This window comes from Miniopterus natalensis, chromosome 10, assembly GCF_054644295.1.
Source record: "Miniopterus natalensis isolate mMinNat1 chromosome 10, mMinNat1.hap1, whole genome shotgun sequence".
Lineage (NCBI taxonomy): Eukaryota > Metazoa > Chordata > Mammalia > Chiroptera > Miniopteridae > Miniopterus > Miniopterus natalensis.
The window spans coordinates 73,688,958-73,704,331 of record NC_142090.1 but is presented as its reverse complement, the minus strand read 5'-3'; the positions used below and the strand labels follow the sequence as shown (position 1 = coordinate 73,704,331).

At 49.9% G+C, this 15,374-nt stretch overlaps 1 protein-coding gene across 2 annotated transcripts in view; it reads left to right on the top strand.

Annotated features, from left to right (window-relative positions):
• Positions 1-15,009, top strand: part of GSDME (gasdermin E) — a 38,364-nt gene extending 23,355 nt beyond the window's left edge. The window contains exons 5-10 of one of the 2 annotated variants that reach the window (XM_016217053.2): positions 2,573-2,734; positions 4,601-4,728; positions 6,455-6,644; positions 9,437-9,510; positions 12,660-12,848; positions 13,785-15,009. In XM_016217053.2, the coding sequence (XP_016072539.2) occupies positions 2,573-2,734; positions 4,601-4,728; positions 6,455-6,644; positions 9,437-9,510; positions 12,660-12,848; positions 13,785-13,823 (782 nt within the window). In that variant the 3' untranslated portion in view covers positions 13,824-15,009. Of the gene's footprint in view, positions 1-2,572; positions 2,735-4,600; positions 4,729-6,454; positions 6,645-9,436; positions 9,511-12,659; positions 13,717-13,784 lie in introns of those variants that run through there. The other variant, XM_016217051.2, reaches the window with a different exon arrangement.
• The last annotated feature ends 365 nt before the right edge of the window (positions 15,010-15,374 follow it).

The window sequence follows — 15,374 nt, the reverse complement described above, 5'->3', positions numbered from 1 at the left end:
GGATGTTTACTACTTGGCTATGCTGTCCTGGTGGACTGACGGTCCAGGTGTCACTGTGGCAAGCTCGGCCAGCACCTGAGGGTGCTCGCGAGTGCCGTGAGGACCTTTAGGCGGCTGGGGCCAGGCCAGGGTGCCACCCCAGGCAGCGGGGCTGAGCGCCCTCCGGTTTCTCCGAGGAGGTGGGCGCCCTGCCCCGCGCAGCTCTGAGGGCCACCTGCCAGTGCCTCGGGGCTCTTTCCTCAGGCGGCTCGGAAAGCCAGCTGGGCCTGGTGTGGCTCTCCTGTTTGCATTTCAATCTAAGCCTTTGATCTTGGCTTGCTTCCTCTTTGAAAATAAACTCCTCTTTTGTGCTGCTGAGAAGCGCCCTGGGGAATTCTCGAGGTTCCTTTGGCTCCCTTCCCACACCCCGGCCCAGGCAGCCCGCTGTGGCCACGCTGAGCGGCTTGCTGCTCAGGCCCCGGCTCTGTGAGACTCAGCGTCTGCTTGGAAGGCAGTTCTGCTTTTATTTCCCATCTGTTTTCTCTGTGGCTCTTGCCACAGAATGTTCTGATCTAGCTTCATAAACATGGACCCGCAGGGCCGGAAGGGCCCTTCAGAGCCTGATCCCCTCCCACCTTCTGGGTGGGAGTACATTTGACAAGCGTCCTGCTTGTCCTTTGAAACTTTGCAAGGAGCCACCTCCCTCTCTGTTCCTTGGGGGACGCGTCTGTCCAGCCGCCCTTGGAGAGGGGTTCTCTCAGCCACGCCCCCTCCCTTCTCCAGCAGCTCCCCCACCTCGCTTCCCACCTGACTCTTCTCTGACTCTCTCCTGTCTGCTCCATTCCAGCAGTGTAACTAATGTGATTAAAAATTAAAACTGGTCATTTCACCTGCTCAGACACCGTTCTGAGGCTCCGTGTCCCAAGATAAAGTCTTCCACGTGGGTGGCCCAGCCCCAGCGCGCCCAGCCTTCCTTCTCACCTCCAGCACCTCCCCAGGCAGGCAGGTGCCCACCTTCACCCACCGTCTGGGACCGCTCCTGTCTCACCTCCTAGCCTGACTGCGGCCCCTCCGTCTGGAGCATGCTCACTGCCTGTGCCCGGCTAACTCCTACGGAGCCTTTAGGCTACTGAGGCACTGCTTTGTCCAAGAAACCTTTGCTGGCTCTCTCTCTGCACCCGCCTCTCTGGCTTCAGTGACCCGTCCACACCTCCAACATCCCCGCCTTCCCCACCCCCCTCAAGCACACTGATGGTCAAGGCCCTTCAGTATCTCTGGCCCCAGCACAGTGCCCGACTCTGAAGAGTGAACGGACTGGCAGTGCCTTCAGGGGCTGTGTGTGTGCCCAGGCAAGAGTGGTGCTGGTGCCACGGGCCCTACAGGGCGCTCGGCAGGATTTGAGACTGTGAGTGAGTGGTCACGGTCCCTGTCCTCAGGGAGCGAAGTCATCACCTGGGGGCCGGTGTACGCTCATCCACCTGAGCGCCTGGTGCGAAGGGCGGAACGAGGGGGGCGCCCTGGGTGCTCCATGAGCGTGGCTCCGTGGATGAGTAAATGAGGGAGTTTCATTTGTCTTAGACAGCCATTCTTCTGTGAATGTCGTCAGTGCCCACAAGCAAGTGGAAGTGTGTGCAGACACCATGCCTTGCACAGGCTCAGACACATTTTATCCCACAGCCTGCACGTGAGCAGAGATTATTAAGTAGAAGCACAGAAGGAGCCCTCGTTTGTGAGCTCACTTGCTGTTTTTGCTTAGCAAGGACATAAGAATGGCCACATTTTTACCTGCAATTCAGATACCTTAGTTGGGTTCTCAAATATGGAAGTGTATAAGGAAACATCTATTATTATTTAAGTTTACTATGGAAAATTTCACGTTCAAAAGTAGCAATAATATAATAAACCCCCGTGCACTTCCTGCTTCAAGAATGAGTGCAATTCATGTTTCATTGGCAGTGTTACCACGTTCTCCACCCCCAGTGGTTTCCACGCAGACCCTAGGCATTCTATTGCTCCGTCTATAAATATTTCAGTATTTCTAAAAAATTAGGCTTTGAAAAGACTAGTTTTGCCTTCACATACATTCCTGTAGAATATACTTTATGTGTTGATTTTTTTCACTCAACATGTTTGAGATTCATTCATATAACTGCAGAAATAAGTTCATTTTTTTGCTATGTATTCTATTAATACAGAAAAGTTGACTTTTGAGAACCATATAACCACTTGCGCACTGAAATATGTTGTCAATAACTCTGATATTATCAGTTGTCAAATCTATCAAAATTCAAGTTTTCTCAAATTCATTCATATACGGTGAGTTCTGCTTGTTTAGTTGGTTTGTTCAAACCAGGCGAAGGAAAGACTTCCGATGTTGAACGATTGCTCCAGCCTGTTCAGAGGACACACGGAGAGCCCTGTGTTAAGAACCGTTTCTCCTGTATTTCTAGGAAGCGGATGAGTTTTGATCGCACAGTGGAGCATGTGCAGGAAGCGGGTTTACGGGGAGGAGGGTGGAGGTTTCCCTGCCCAGGCCGGGTTAGGAAGAGCCGGGTTGGTCTGTGCTGACCGCTCCTCCTGTCCTGTATTGCAGAATTCTGCCTCCTACAAGGGAAGCACGGCGGCTTCGAGCACGAGAGAAGCGACTCTATCTTCCTGGACCCCTGGCTCTTCCGAGAGTTTGCGTTTGGGGACATGCCAGATGCTGGGCAGGGGCCGTCTGCCCCGGATGGACCGCTGAGTGTTTTAAATCAAGGTACTGCCATCAGGGCGGGCGTGTGGTGAGCCAGTGGCTGATTGTGCATTGTACCCCGAGAGGTGATGTGGCCCCAAGAGGTGATGTGACACGAGTGACTTCACAGAAAGCTTTTGAGAACAGAGAGGGTGGTGCCTCTGAGTCAGGCCTGGTGCATCAGGACTCACCTTGCTGGGACCTCAGGTCTTGGGTGCCATGTTTTGAGAAAGGGGCTGGAGACTGAGGAGTGTGCGAGTCGGGGGCCTGGCATTTTCTTTCATTCTAACTGCAGAGGCCTCGCGGGCCACTAAGAACAGCTAGTCAGCAGCAGAGAGCGAGCCCGTTCCGCACCTGTTTCATCACGCTCCGGGCTGCGTTGCCAAGACAAGCAGGGCTTTGCCAGCGCCGCAGAACGGCTCGCAGAGGCTCTCTATCCACGTGGCCCGAAGCCCTATGGTGCCCTGGCTTCAGGGAGGGGGGTGGAGGAGGGGACGACCTGTGACTTGCCCGCAGCAGTCCCTTCTGCTCCCCACAGCAGTTAGTGTTTTAAAAAGCTGGAGGGTTTTTTGGGGCGCAGGAGTACAGTGTATAATAGGAGATGGGCAAGGAAAGGGAGAAACACAGCTACATAAGAGCTTAGCACAGAGAGCTAGGAGCAGCTCAGAGAACGCTCAGCGTGGAGGGTCAGCATCGAGGCTCACCAGCCGGGCTTCATTGAGCCCCAAACTGCAAGATGCTTTGGGAGAGATGGCAGTGCAGGCCCAATCTTAAAATAAGGCTTTCCCGCCTTAGGCCCCTCCGCCTCCTCTTCGAGATTATTGGGTGAGGTTTGTCACTGAAGAACTGGTGACGTCCTGGGTTAGAAGCACAGCAGCAGGGGCCCTGCAGCCATGAACTGTGCTACAGGGTGGTGACGAGACAGGCTGGGCTGCAGCTTCCCTGTAACTTCCTTTCCCACCCGTCTGCCCCGTAGGTTGGCCACTCGAGTGAGCTGGGGGTTGAGAGCAGGGAGGCAGGAATAGGGTGGGGGCTGGCTTGGCCTCTGTGCCCTGGACCAACCAGGGCAGCTCTTCCATCCAGGCTGGGGCGGCAGAGGCCACGTTGTTTCGAGGGCAGTGTGTGAACGTCATTACTGCTGTGCCGGGCTCCTCGCCATGGGGCTCTCTACAGCCCTGTGCTGGGATCTGCCCTCAGCAGAGGTGGTGCGTTTACTAATCAGGAGGCACCCTCCATACAGAAGCTTTCACATCCCCACTGGGCTTGATTCACTAGCAGCTTTGGACCGTCTTTAAAAAAGCCGATTCTCAGGGAGAGGCTCCAGCCTCCGGAGGGTGTGGGCTGCAGCCGGGGCCCGCACACCCTTCTCCAGGACCAGGCGGTGGAGAGAAAAATGGGCAAAGGCAGTGCCTGTGTTTGCTGTGAGAGCAGGGTGCCGGCCCCTCTGACATACGTGCGTTAAACATTCAAGGGTGCAAAACCCACAGCGTGTTAGGAGGATGAAAAATAACCTATTTTGGAATTTGTGTGGCTCTGAAGCATTTTGAAAGTACTGACTGATGTTGAGTAATTCAGCCTCGATCACTTACTTCTGTAAGAGGGGTCTGAGTGACTTTTCCAGAAAATGACAGACTACACCTCATGTTTAGTGAGTCTGAAGCAAAACACAGTGGCCCTCTTTCTGTCCCCCGCCCTTCTTGTAGTAGTTTGGTCACTGAAACCACGCAGGGTGGTATTTAGCTCAGTGTCCTTTATTTCCGAGTCCTGCGACTGTGCAGCTGGAAGTGTCCATGAAAGAGCCGGGGACAGATGGCTGTAAAAAGCGCGCATTGTGTCCGTCTTGAGGCACACACGGCGGTCACGTGTCCCTGTGCTCTGCTGCGTCCACAGCGACTCTGCCCCTGGAGAGGAACTTCCAGCCCTTCGTGCACCTGCCGGAGCAGCAGCGGACGGCACTGAGCGGTGCCCTCCAGGCGGTGCTGTCCGATGAGGAGCTGCTCGCGGTCCTGGAACAAGTGGTAAGACCCAAGACTTCCCGAGGCGCAGGGTCTCCCCTCTCTGTTCTGGAGATGTGGACGGGCTGGACCTCTTGGGACAAGGCTTTGAGCAGGGGACAAAATTGCGTTTAAAATTTCCCCACCTCCCTTGAACCCTGAAGCTTCTTTTTCTCTTACTCCTGGGTCCTTAGTTTTCTAACTGCAGAAAGGCAGCTGATGCCAGGAATCTAAGGGTGTATCAGTTCCCTAGGGCTGCTGTAACAAATGACCACAAACTTCTTGGCTTAAAACAACACAAATTGATTCTCTGGAGGCCAGAAGTCTGAAGTTAAGGTGTCACCAGGGCCATGCTTCCCCCAAAGGCTGGAGGGGAGAACCCTCCCTTGGCTCTTGCAGCTCCTGGTGTCCCCTGGCTTGTGGCCACATCACTCCAGTGTCTGCTGTCTTCCCAGGGCCTTCTCCTCTGCATCATTTCCATTTCTTTTCCCTAATGGGCACCCACCAGTGGATTTAGGGTCCACCCCAACCTACGAGGATCTCATCCCAAGATCCTTACCGTAACTACATTTGCAAACACTGTTATTCCAAATAAGGTCACATTCTGAAGTTCCAGGTAGACATCTATTTGGGGAGGGGAGGCCCTGTTCAGCCCACTACAGGGGGGCTATGTGGTAGAGTCCTGTTTTATTTAGATACAAAGGCCTGCTTTGTATTTTTCTGTTCTGTAGCAAAAGGATTTTCTGGGGAGGCTGAGATACACCAGCTGCCAACCTCCATCCACCCAGACTTTCTGCTCTGCTTCCCTGGAGGAGGCTGGGGAGCTATAAACCTGATTTTTGCTGTAGTTGTGTTGTTTTTGGTCTTTCTGCTTTTCTTTTATGCAGAGTTTGAACTCTGATTTTCTGATTTAATGCTTTATGGCTTCCAGGAGAGCATTCGTATTCCTTTTTCCTCTCGAAATTGGATTGTGTCAAAAGAGCTTAGCGACCAGTGATGGAACCAGCAGTTGTTGAAATAGTCCAGCAGCCAGGACATCTGTGTGCTCTGGAAGACACAGAGCTTGCAGGAGAGCATGCTAGCCCCAGGGAGAACACAGATGTTTAAAAAATCCACTGACTTTTACTTCCTAAAATGTCTCCTTCAAGAGGGAAATGTCAGGCCAGCACCCCATGGAAAGAGCATCAGCTGCCTGGGCGGTGGGGGGCCCACGGGCTCTCATACAAGTGCATGTGGATGTGGAGGCTGCAATGGAGAACTGGCTCGGGGGGTGCTGAGGTGGCCAGGGCAGCCCTGGCCAGCAGGACCACCCACCTCCCAGCAGGCCCCATGCCGGTGGGCAAGGCTGCCCTGGGTCCTGTTGAGAACATGGCTGGGGCTGTGGTGCCAAGTTTAAAGCTCGAGAACCAAGATGGGATGATGCCTTTCTGTTCCCCTCCTCAGCTCTGCGTGTAGTCACTTGTTCCTGTTCCCTGGTCCAAACTGATAGACCCTGCCCTATTGGGAAGATTCTACCCAGTGGTTCCTGCATGCTTCCTCCCCTCTTGGTGAAATAGTACCTGAGCAGGGCTCCGTTGAGTCCCCTTGTGAGGAAATCTAACCTGGCGGATCAGTCATTCCAAAGCAGAGAGAAGAGTGCAGGGCTTGCTTTACGTGGGAGATGGTGAAGGGCAGGGGGTGCATGCTGAGGGTCAGAGGACCCAGCTTGGCTTCTCTCCATCACATTGTCCCTTTTCTCCTCTCCCTGCAGTGTGACGATGTGATCAGTGGCCTGTCGCCCTCCCTGGAGATCCTGGGGGAGCTGAAGCCCCCCCAGAGGCAGGACCTCACGGCCTTCCTGCAGCTGGTGGGGTGCAGTGTGCAGGGCAAGTGTCCGGGCCCGGAAGTCAGCAACCAGAAGCTCTTTTCTGCAGCCTACTTCTTGGTCAGTGCACTAGCAGGTATGGAAGAGACAGACTGTTGTTGCTTTGCAGTGGCTTTGCTTAGTCTTCTGGAGACGGGTATAGATGGTTGTCTCCTTTTCAGCACTATGGGGAGCATAAGAAGTCGAGGGTGGTGGAAATGGACAGGGTTGCTGCGAGGTCCACAGCCCCTCCCCCACTCTCAGAGAGCACTTCTCCTTCCCCCCCAGGGAGGGCGCTCTGCGGGCTCACCCCCCATGACACAGGAAAGCATCTCCCCGAACACCGCCTGGCATTCACTCGAGCCCCGGCCGTGCTGAGGGCAGTGCTTTCCTTTGGCAGCTGTTCTCCCCTCCAGAGTTTTGGTCCTTCCGATCCCCTTGTTCCTCTTTGCAAACTTTCCTCCCCTAGAGTTGCGGCAATTAGGGCAGGGAGGCTGTGGACAGCATCCCAGAGCATGAGGGTGCTGGGCTCAGCAGCTCCACACCTTCTAGAGCCGTCCCAAGGCCCTCCCAGGGCTGTGGCCATCCAGACGTTACTGAGCAGTGGGCCCTGCCTGACTTCCCCACCTGTCCCACCCCGAGCTCACCAAGCCAGAGGGTCTGTGCTGTCAGAGGGTGGGCCTCCGAGGGAGGAAACTGGACTTGTAGATCCTTCTCAGAAAGGCAACACCTGGTAATGCAGCCCCCTCGCCTGGTCCCCACGACTTCCCCTCGAGGGGATACCAGTCAGGGCATTGAGTTCTGGTGCATTCAGGGTTCCTCCCTGCACCACAGAGGATCAGAGACCCAGGAACCTCCAGCTTTTAAAGAATTAAAAAGGAGCACGCCTCTCCCAGGTCTATATGCCGACGAGTCATACATTACGTGCCCATGTTGTTGTTTTTAAAATTTTATTGAATTTATTGGGGTGACACTGGTTAATAAAATTATCTTTCAGGTGTACAGTTCTACAACACATCATCTGTATATTGTATTGCGTTCACCACCCCAAGTCGTCTCCTTCCGACACCACTTCCTCTCCCCTTCACCCCCTTGTGTCTCCCCCGCCCCCCTTCTCTCTGGTAACCACCATACTGTTGTCTGTGTCCCTGAGGGGTTTTTGCTTAATCCCTTCACCTTTTTCACCCAGCTCCACCCTCCCGACAGCTGCCAGTCTGTGCCACGCATCCCATGCCTCTGGTTCTATATTGGTCATCAGTTTGCTTTGTTCATTAGATTCCACACGAGTGCAATCATATGGTCCTTGTCTTTCTCTGACTGGTTTATTTCACTTAGCATAACGCTCTGCAGGTCCATCCATGATGCTGAGAAAGGTAAGATTCCTTTCTTTTCTTACGGCCGAGTAGTAGTCCATTGTGTAAATTACCGCAGCTTTTTTATCCACTTATCTACTGATGGGCACAGGGGCTGCTTCCAGATGTAAATAGTGCTGCAATGAACACAGGGGTGCATATATTCTTTTGAATTAGTGTTTTGGGTTTCTTCAGGTAAATACCCACAAGTGGAATTGCTGGGCCATAAGGCAGTTCCGTTTGTAATTTTTTGAGGACCCTCTATCCTGCTTGTACAGCGGCTGCACCAGTCCGCATTCCTACCAGCTGTGCACAAGGGTTCTCTTTTCTCCACACCCTCCTAACACTTGTTGATTTATTGATGACAGCCATTCTGTCAGGTGCGAGGCGATATAATTTTATAATTTGCATTTCTCCGATGATTAGTGACACTGAGCATCTTTTCATGTCTGTTAGCCATCTGTGCATCCTCTTGGAAGAAATGTCTATCCAGTTCCTTCCCCGACTGATTTATTTTATAGCTGGGAGTTTGTACTTTTTAACCACCTTCATTCATTTTGCACCCTGCAACATCCCCCCTCACCTCTGGCAATTGCCAATCTGTTCTCTTTATCTATGAGCTCATTTTAAAAGAAAACTTCCACATGTAAGTGAAATCATATGGTATTTGTCTCTCTTATTTCACTTAGTGTAATACTTCAAGGTCGTCAAAAGTGGCAAGGTTTTCTTTTTCTATGGCCTAATAATATTCCAGTGTTTATTGGAATAGTATATCTACCACTGGTGGACACTTAGGTTTTTTCCATATCTTAGCTATTGTAAATAATGCTGCCATGAACACGGGGGTGCATATATCTTTTTGAGTTGGTGTTTTAAATTTCTTTGTATATATACCCAAAAGTGGAATTGCTGGACCTTATGGAAATTATACTTTTAATTTTTTTGAGGAACCTCCCTACTGTTTTCCAAAGAGGCTGTACCAATTTACATTCCCACCAACAGTACACAAAGGTTTCCTGTCCACATCCTCGTGAGCATTTATCTAGTCTATTTGATAACAGGTGTGAGGTGATACCTCATTGTGTTTTTTTATTTGAATTTCTGGTCACTATAGTTTACTCAGCTCTCTGACATATGCAAAAAAAAAAATCTATGGTTGTTCCATTGAGAAAACATGCTTAGACAAGTATATCCAAGGTCATTCTCCAAGTAGGTAGTGGGGCTTAAATACGCCTATTTTGTCACCAAATTCCAGGTTCTTCCTATTTTTTCCTTGCTCTTCCCTGAGTCTGTATAGTTCTTGATTGGCAAATTGAATATAAAGGCACATCCCTTGGTGAGCACATACCTGGTTAGTTACCACATCTATTTTCTTAAAGATCTTTGCTGCTTGTTTGGCAGCATTCATTCAACAATTTCTGAGCATAAACTCTGCTTAGAGAGCACGAAAGTATAAACCAGGTATAGCCCAGGGCTGGCTCTGTTCCCATGGATGCTTGGTTCCTTTCTGACAGTGACTGAATTTTGTCTTCTGCAGAAATGCCAGATAATGCAGCAGCTCTGCTGGGCACCTGCTGTGAGCTCCACATTATCTCTACGATGTGTCACCTGGTAAGGAACCTTGTGGAGGGATCCAGGGAGGGGCAGGAATGGGGCAATGAGGAGATGGACACCCAACAGCTGATAAGACACTTCTAAGGCTTTCTCATCCACAAAAGCCCTTCCAAATAGGTTAAACAGGTATTATCAACTCCACTTTTTTATACCCACCTACCTCACAGGAAGACTGAGGACCAGAGAGAAAGGATTTGTTCAAAGAACTTGCTTGCAGGGCTAGGACTTGAACCTTGTCATTAGAATCCAGGCCTTATGCTTTTCTATTGTCTGGAAAGAACTGTGGCCGAGGCCTGGTGCAGCATTGCAGGGAAGGAGCTAGACCCGTTGTATTTAGCTCTGTACCACATTCACCTGGCCGGCAGTGCTCAAGGGCACTGCCCTGTCTCAGAGACAATTTATTCTCTTAGGATTTAGCACTACTGTTGTGCCCTGAGGAAATGTCATGGCAGGAGCAAGAGCTAGGTAATGATGAGCTTGGCCCTGAGACTCAAGATTAAGCTTTTCCTTTTTAAATGACAAATTGGGTCACTAATAGAAGGAACCCTCAATGGGCTGCCCAGAAACCACTGTAATGGGGCAGCTCCTCTAAGGTAGCTTCAGCTTCTGCCAGTGTTCCTCAGCCTGGGGCAGTGTAGCAGAGCATGCCTGCCTGGATTACTTTAAGGTCTGGTGACTAAGGGCCAAGCCAGCATGCCCTGTAGGCCCAAAGCTCAGAGTTCTGCTCCCAGATCTGAGAAGCAGATATTGGAGTGGGCTGCCTGGCTAGGGCCCTGAAACGCTACACATCCACCCAGGGAAATCTGAGCACTGTGATTAGTGCCTTTGGTGCTTCTCTGCAAGGAAAGGCAGCTGAAGCCTGAGGCCAGGCATCATTCCAAGGAGCAGTTTAAATGTCACTCACAACCGAAAGCAGATTCTACCCGCCCAGGGGAATGTTGCATTCCTGTACTTTGACCACAAAAACTGAACTACTCGAAAATGTGCCGGCATGTGTGTCTTGTGGCTAGCTGAGGGGTAAAACCTGGCGGTGCAGTGTGGTTATGGAAACAGTATGTTTCATTATCTAATTGTCTGCAATGATGACCATGGCAGTAGCTCTGCTTTTGTAGCCCAGCTCTGTTTTGCAACAACTGAGTGCTTAGCATTCCCCAGGTTAGTCCTTACTAAGTATTTACAGAGTCATCAACTGCATTCAGGAAGTATATAGAAAGAGAAAATACTGCCAAGACCATATTAAGTGCCTCTCCCAACAAACTCTCACCAAGTTGTCATGGTCCTTGCAGAGCAACTCTAGGGTCTGATCTTTGTGTGGCTCCCCATCTGCTCTGCTGGGGTCTGAAAAGCAGCCCCTTGGACGTGCCGGGGTCCAGAGTGGCTGCTATTCTATTTGGCACAGAACTTCCCACCCACAGAGTCCTTTGTTTGCCTTCAGGGGCTGCTTAACACAAAGAAATAATTTTTCTTTCAAGACCTTCCTAGGCATCTTCACATGATCTCCCAAGACAACTCCTAAGACAGCGAGGTTCCTGTCCCCTAAAGGGACCTGGGTGTCATGTGTTTCTTACAGGCATTTACTTAGAACAGGAAATAAAAATCTACCTGCTTTTCTGTCCTTGTCTGGTGGCCAGAGTAACCTTGACAGGCTTTCTCAAGGCCTTTTGGGAAAACAGTGTCAGACACACCAACACATCTGCTGAAGTGGTAAGAGAACTGGTAAGAAGGTGAGTTAGAATCATTGCAGAGAGTTAATTTCACTGCACCACCCTCCGGGTGACCGTAACCTCTTTTATACCTAGAAGTGCCTCTGGGCGCTTGGGGTTGGCAGATGTTCAGAGAAGGAAGCTGGATGCCGCTCAGCACCTCACCAGGCCCTGAGCCTGCTGCGCTGCTGGCAGCCTCCGGCCTGTGCCCTAGAGCTCATTCTTAAATCGTGGGACATGGTGCTTGTGCTTAAAAAGCAGGCCTGATCCACTCCCTTAAACCATAATCCATAGTTTACTGTCTGGGCCAAGTGGTAACATTAAGCCTGTGGTTGCAATGTCTGAGTTATATTTGGCGCATCTACAAGGTGTGGATCTGTAAAGCTGATTTTGATAACAGACACCCAAGTACTTTTTTATTCAAATGCGTGCTGCCCTTCAGCCAGTGTGGCTACTTCAGGTAAGGTTACCACCACTCAGAATACTTCTGGCATTCTTTAGATTCAGTTAAAATTCATGCATACTTTTTAGGCTTCATTTTTTATAAATTTTAACTTTTACTCCCTACGTTCCTAATCTGATCTGGTTCTGAATACCTGTTTAAAAATCAAATCTACCGGCACATTTGTAATTACTGAAGATTAAAAAAATAGTGTCACAGGCACCAACCAAGACCCCCGGAAGCAGAGTTTCATGTTTTCAGGGCTTGCAACTAGAGCAGCCACCTCTTTAAGGAACTAACATTCATTCAAACACTGAGGGCCTAGTGCTAGGCAGGGCGCATGGTGACCACCACAGGCCAGGTCCCTGCTCCCTTGAGTGGCTTAGGTTTTAGTAAACAGATAAGCAGCAACTGTCAAGAAGATAATGTCAGAGTGAGCAGATGAAGACAGTGTAATAATGTAATTAATAGTGGCTGGGCTATGGGAGTGGGAGCAGATGAGGCCCCTTCTCATGTGGCATTTCAACCGACAACTGAGACGAGAAGGAAAGGTCTCGGGGGAAGAGTATCCAGGTAGGAGGAAGAAAGGGCAAAGGTTCTTGAGGTAAGAAGCATGAAATAAACCACAGTTCCTACCCCTTTGAGGAGTTCCTGCAAGTGCAAATATTCGAAAATCTTCATTTAAAAAATCAAGCTTTACTTACATACTGTGTGCGCGACAAAGTTAAATTCTGACCTTTCTGATCTACTGGCGTTAAGATCTGGTAGCAGGTAGAGTTCAGAGACTAGGGATTTAGACAGAGGACTCCAGGCAAACGGGAAACATCAGGGCCGAGGTCCTGGCCTGGGTCAAACACATGCTGTTACATCTAAGGGTTTTCCTGCTCCGTTTGGGAAATTAAAAAGAAAAATAATTTTTTTCATAATTAGCTAGAAGGGCGTTACTATCCAACAATGTGGATTTTCTGTAATATGTTTAAGTGTTTAACCTGCCATTTCAGCTCCGTGCACTGTCTGTTGATGGAGAATCTGATCTGGAAGACACAGCCCTGGCTCCCCTGAGAGATACGGAGAGGTTTGCGATTGTGCAGCGCCTGCTTGCCACGGCCGGCATTAACCTGGAACGACGACAGTCGTCTGTCAGAGCTGTCACCTGCAGAGTCCCTAACGTTTTCCCACTCGTTCTTTATGTAAGTCTGCATGGACTCCGTGCTTTAGGCAGAGCGCAGCAATAAAGTCACAGGTGAATCCTGCACAAGTTATCAGCCCAGGCTGGGCACTTTTTTTTAATCCTTACCTGAGGATATTTTTTCCATTGCTTTTCAGAGATAGTGGAAAGGAGAGAGAGAGAGAGAAGGAAACAGAAACATCGATGTGATAGACACACATTGATGGGTTGCCTCCCGCATGCACCTGGACCAGGGCCAGGGATTGAGCCTGCAACCGAGGTATGTGCCCCTTGGCTGGAATCAAACCCATAATCCTTCAGTCCACAGGCCGATGCTCTAATCACTGAGCCAAACCGGCACTTTTGTGCATCGTTAAGGTACTGCTTTGGGGCTTAGGTCAGAGGCAAGTTGAAAGTTATCAAGGAAATGAATTTACAAGAGAGTTTAACAAGCGGTGACTTTCTATACCATGAGTCGCCTCGAGGTTAGCCGCCAGGTACTCTGTAAACGGGTTCTTTTTTGAAGAGGTGACCCAGTGTATAAGTTCAACTCCACACTTGAAGAGTTCTAAGCCAGCACACATTCAGACCTTTTTTCCTGCAGAAAAATGGGTCCATTGCCTAGATTTCCCACTTTCTCCGTTATACACAAACAGATGGGTCTGGCACTTTGATCCAAAATCCATTTCAATTCTGAATGCTAGGAAGGCAATTTCTCTTCATTGAAGGCTACGTTTTGGACGTGCTGTGCACTCTGCAGTGACTGAAAAATGAACTGTGAATGCCACTGGGGTACATATAGTCTGCTAAATAAATTATACTAATTCCATGTTGAGAGCAATGTGCCAATTTCCCATGCCTGCTGGATGTTTAATTTGTAAAATACATATTACATCAAAGGAAACTTTGAAAGGTATGTTTGCTTTTTCTTGTTTTCACATCCTTCTGCTATGAACAGCCTGGACTGTCTCCCTGGTGCCTCTGGATCCATCGCTAATATCCACTGGGGACCTGAAGCCACTCTGTTTTCCCTTAGCAAATCGTAGCTAAGCCCTCCTGCGAGAACTGTCCAGCTCAGGGGCAGGGAGCAGAGGACAAGGGGCAGCTGTTGGAGAGAGACATGTTCCTCAGCACCTGCTTTTTGTCGTCATCTCACCATCATCTATCTACTTCTCTTCCTGCTCTTAAGATTTTCATTAATGCTAATGAAGCGATAACCCTTCCATCACCTATTAAAAATGAGACTAAGCCTTATGCAAGTACTAAGGATACAGAATTGTCCACTGTGGTGGCAACGGCCTAAAAAATAAGCACCTTATGCGCAAATTGGAAAGGAACAGGCCAAAGTGGAAATAGTGGTAAAGTGGTGGCACAATCCATGCCTTTTGTCTGGTTTTCTGAAATAAACATACAGAACAAACTGGAGACAGAATGTGTAATATGAGTCCAGTTGTATGAAAAACCAATACACATGTATTGCAACACGTGGGAACCTCACAAGTTCACTAGAAACCCAACAGGGCTCCTTTGGGACAGGATTGCGAGGTTGGGGCAAAAGGTGGGGAAGGGGGTGGTTCACCCCTCTATTCCTGTTAGAATTTTGTATGTATTATCCTCTAAATAAATAATAAAACCAAAACCAAAACACACACGAAAGACATGACTTCAGAGAGAAAGAGATGCCATCCCAGCAAGTGTCAAAAGCTTGGGTTACATCAAACAGGCAACTAAGGCATTTTAGCTGTTTGCACACTTGTCCTAACACTGGCCAGTTACCCCGCTGGATTGTGCTTTAAGACTTAGCTATTGAGAGGGATGTAGCCTTAGGCTGCGACAGGTGTTCCTGGCCCCCCGGTTTCTGCTGGGCTTCTTGGCAGACGTCTGCCGGGACCGGGTGGGCAAGGTGGTGCTGGGCATGCTTGAGGGAGGGTGACACTGGACCTCCAACTGGCATCCTCACCCTTAAATAGGGTTAGTCATTTAAAATATACCTTTATGGCCCTAGCCCGTTTGGTTCAGTGGTTAGAGCATCAGCCCGAGGACTGAAGAGTTCGTTTCAATTCCGGTCAAGGGCACATACCTTGGTTGCAGGCTGGATCCCCAGGGCTGGGTGTGGGAGACAACCAATCGACATGCATCTCTCACATCTCTCCCCCTCTCTCTCTCTCACTCCCTTCCACTCTCTCTGGAAAGCAATGGAAAAAATACCCTTGGATTAAAAATACATACCCAAAGCACTTCAAATATTAAACAATGAAACAGATGTGAGCTATACAAACATTATGGAAAATGAATAAAAACAAATAGGAGAATGACTTTCCAACTCAATACCAGTTCAGGGCCCCAGGTGGCCGAAGCCTTTCCAGCAGCTCAGGGTGCAAGGCAGGAACCCACCCTGGACAGGATGCCCCTCCATCGCAGGGCGGCTCACACCCACGCACAGGCTGGGGCAATGTAGACACACCAATGAACCCGACATGCTCACCTCTGGGACATGGAAGGCACCCGGAGTACCAGGGGAAACCCACGCAGACACAGGGAGAATGTA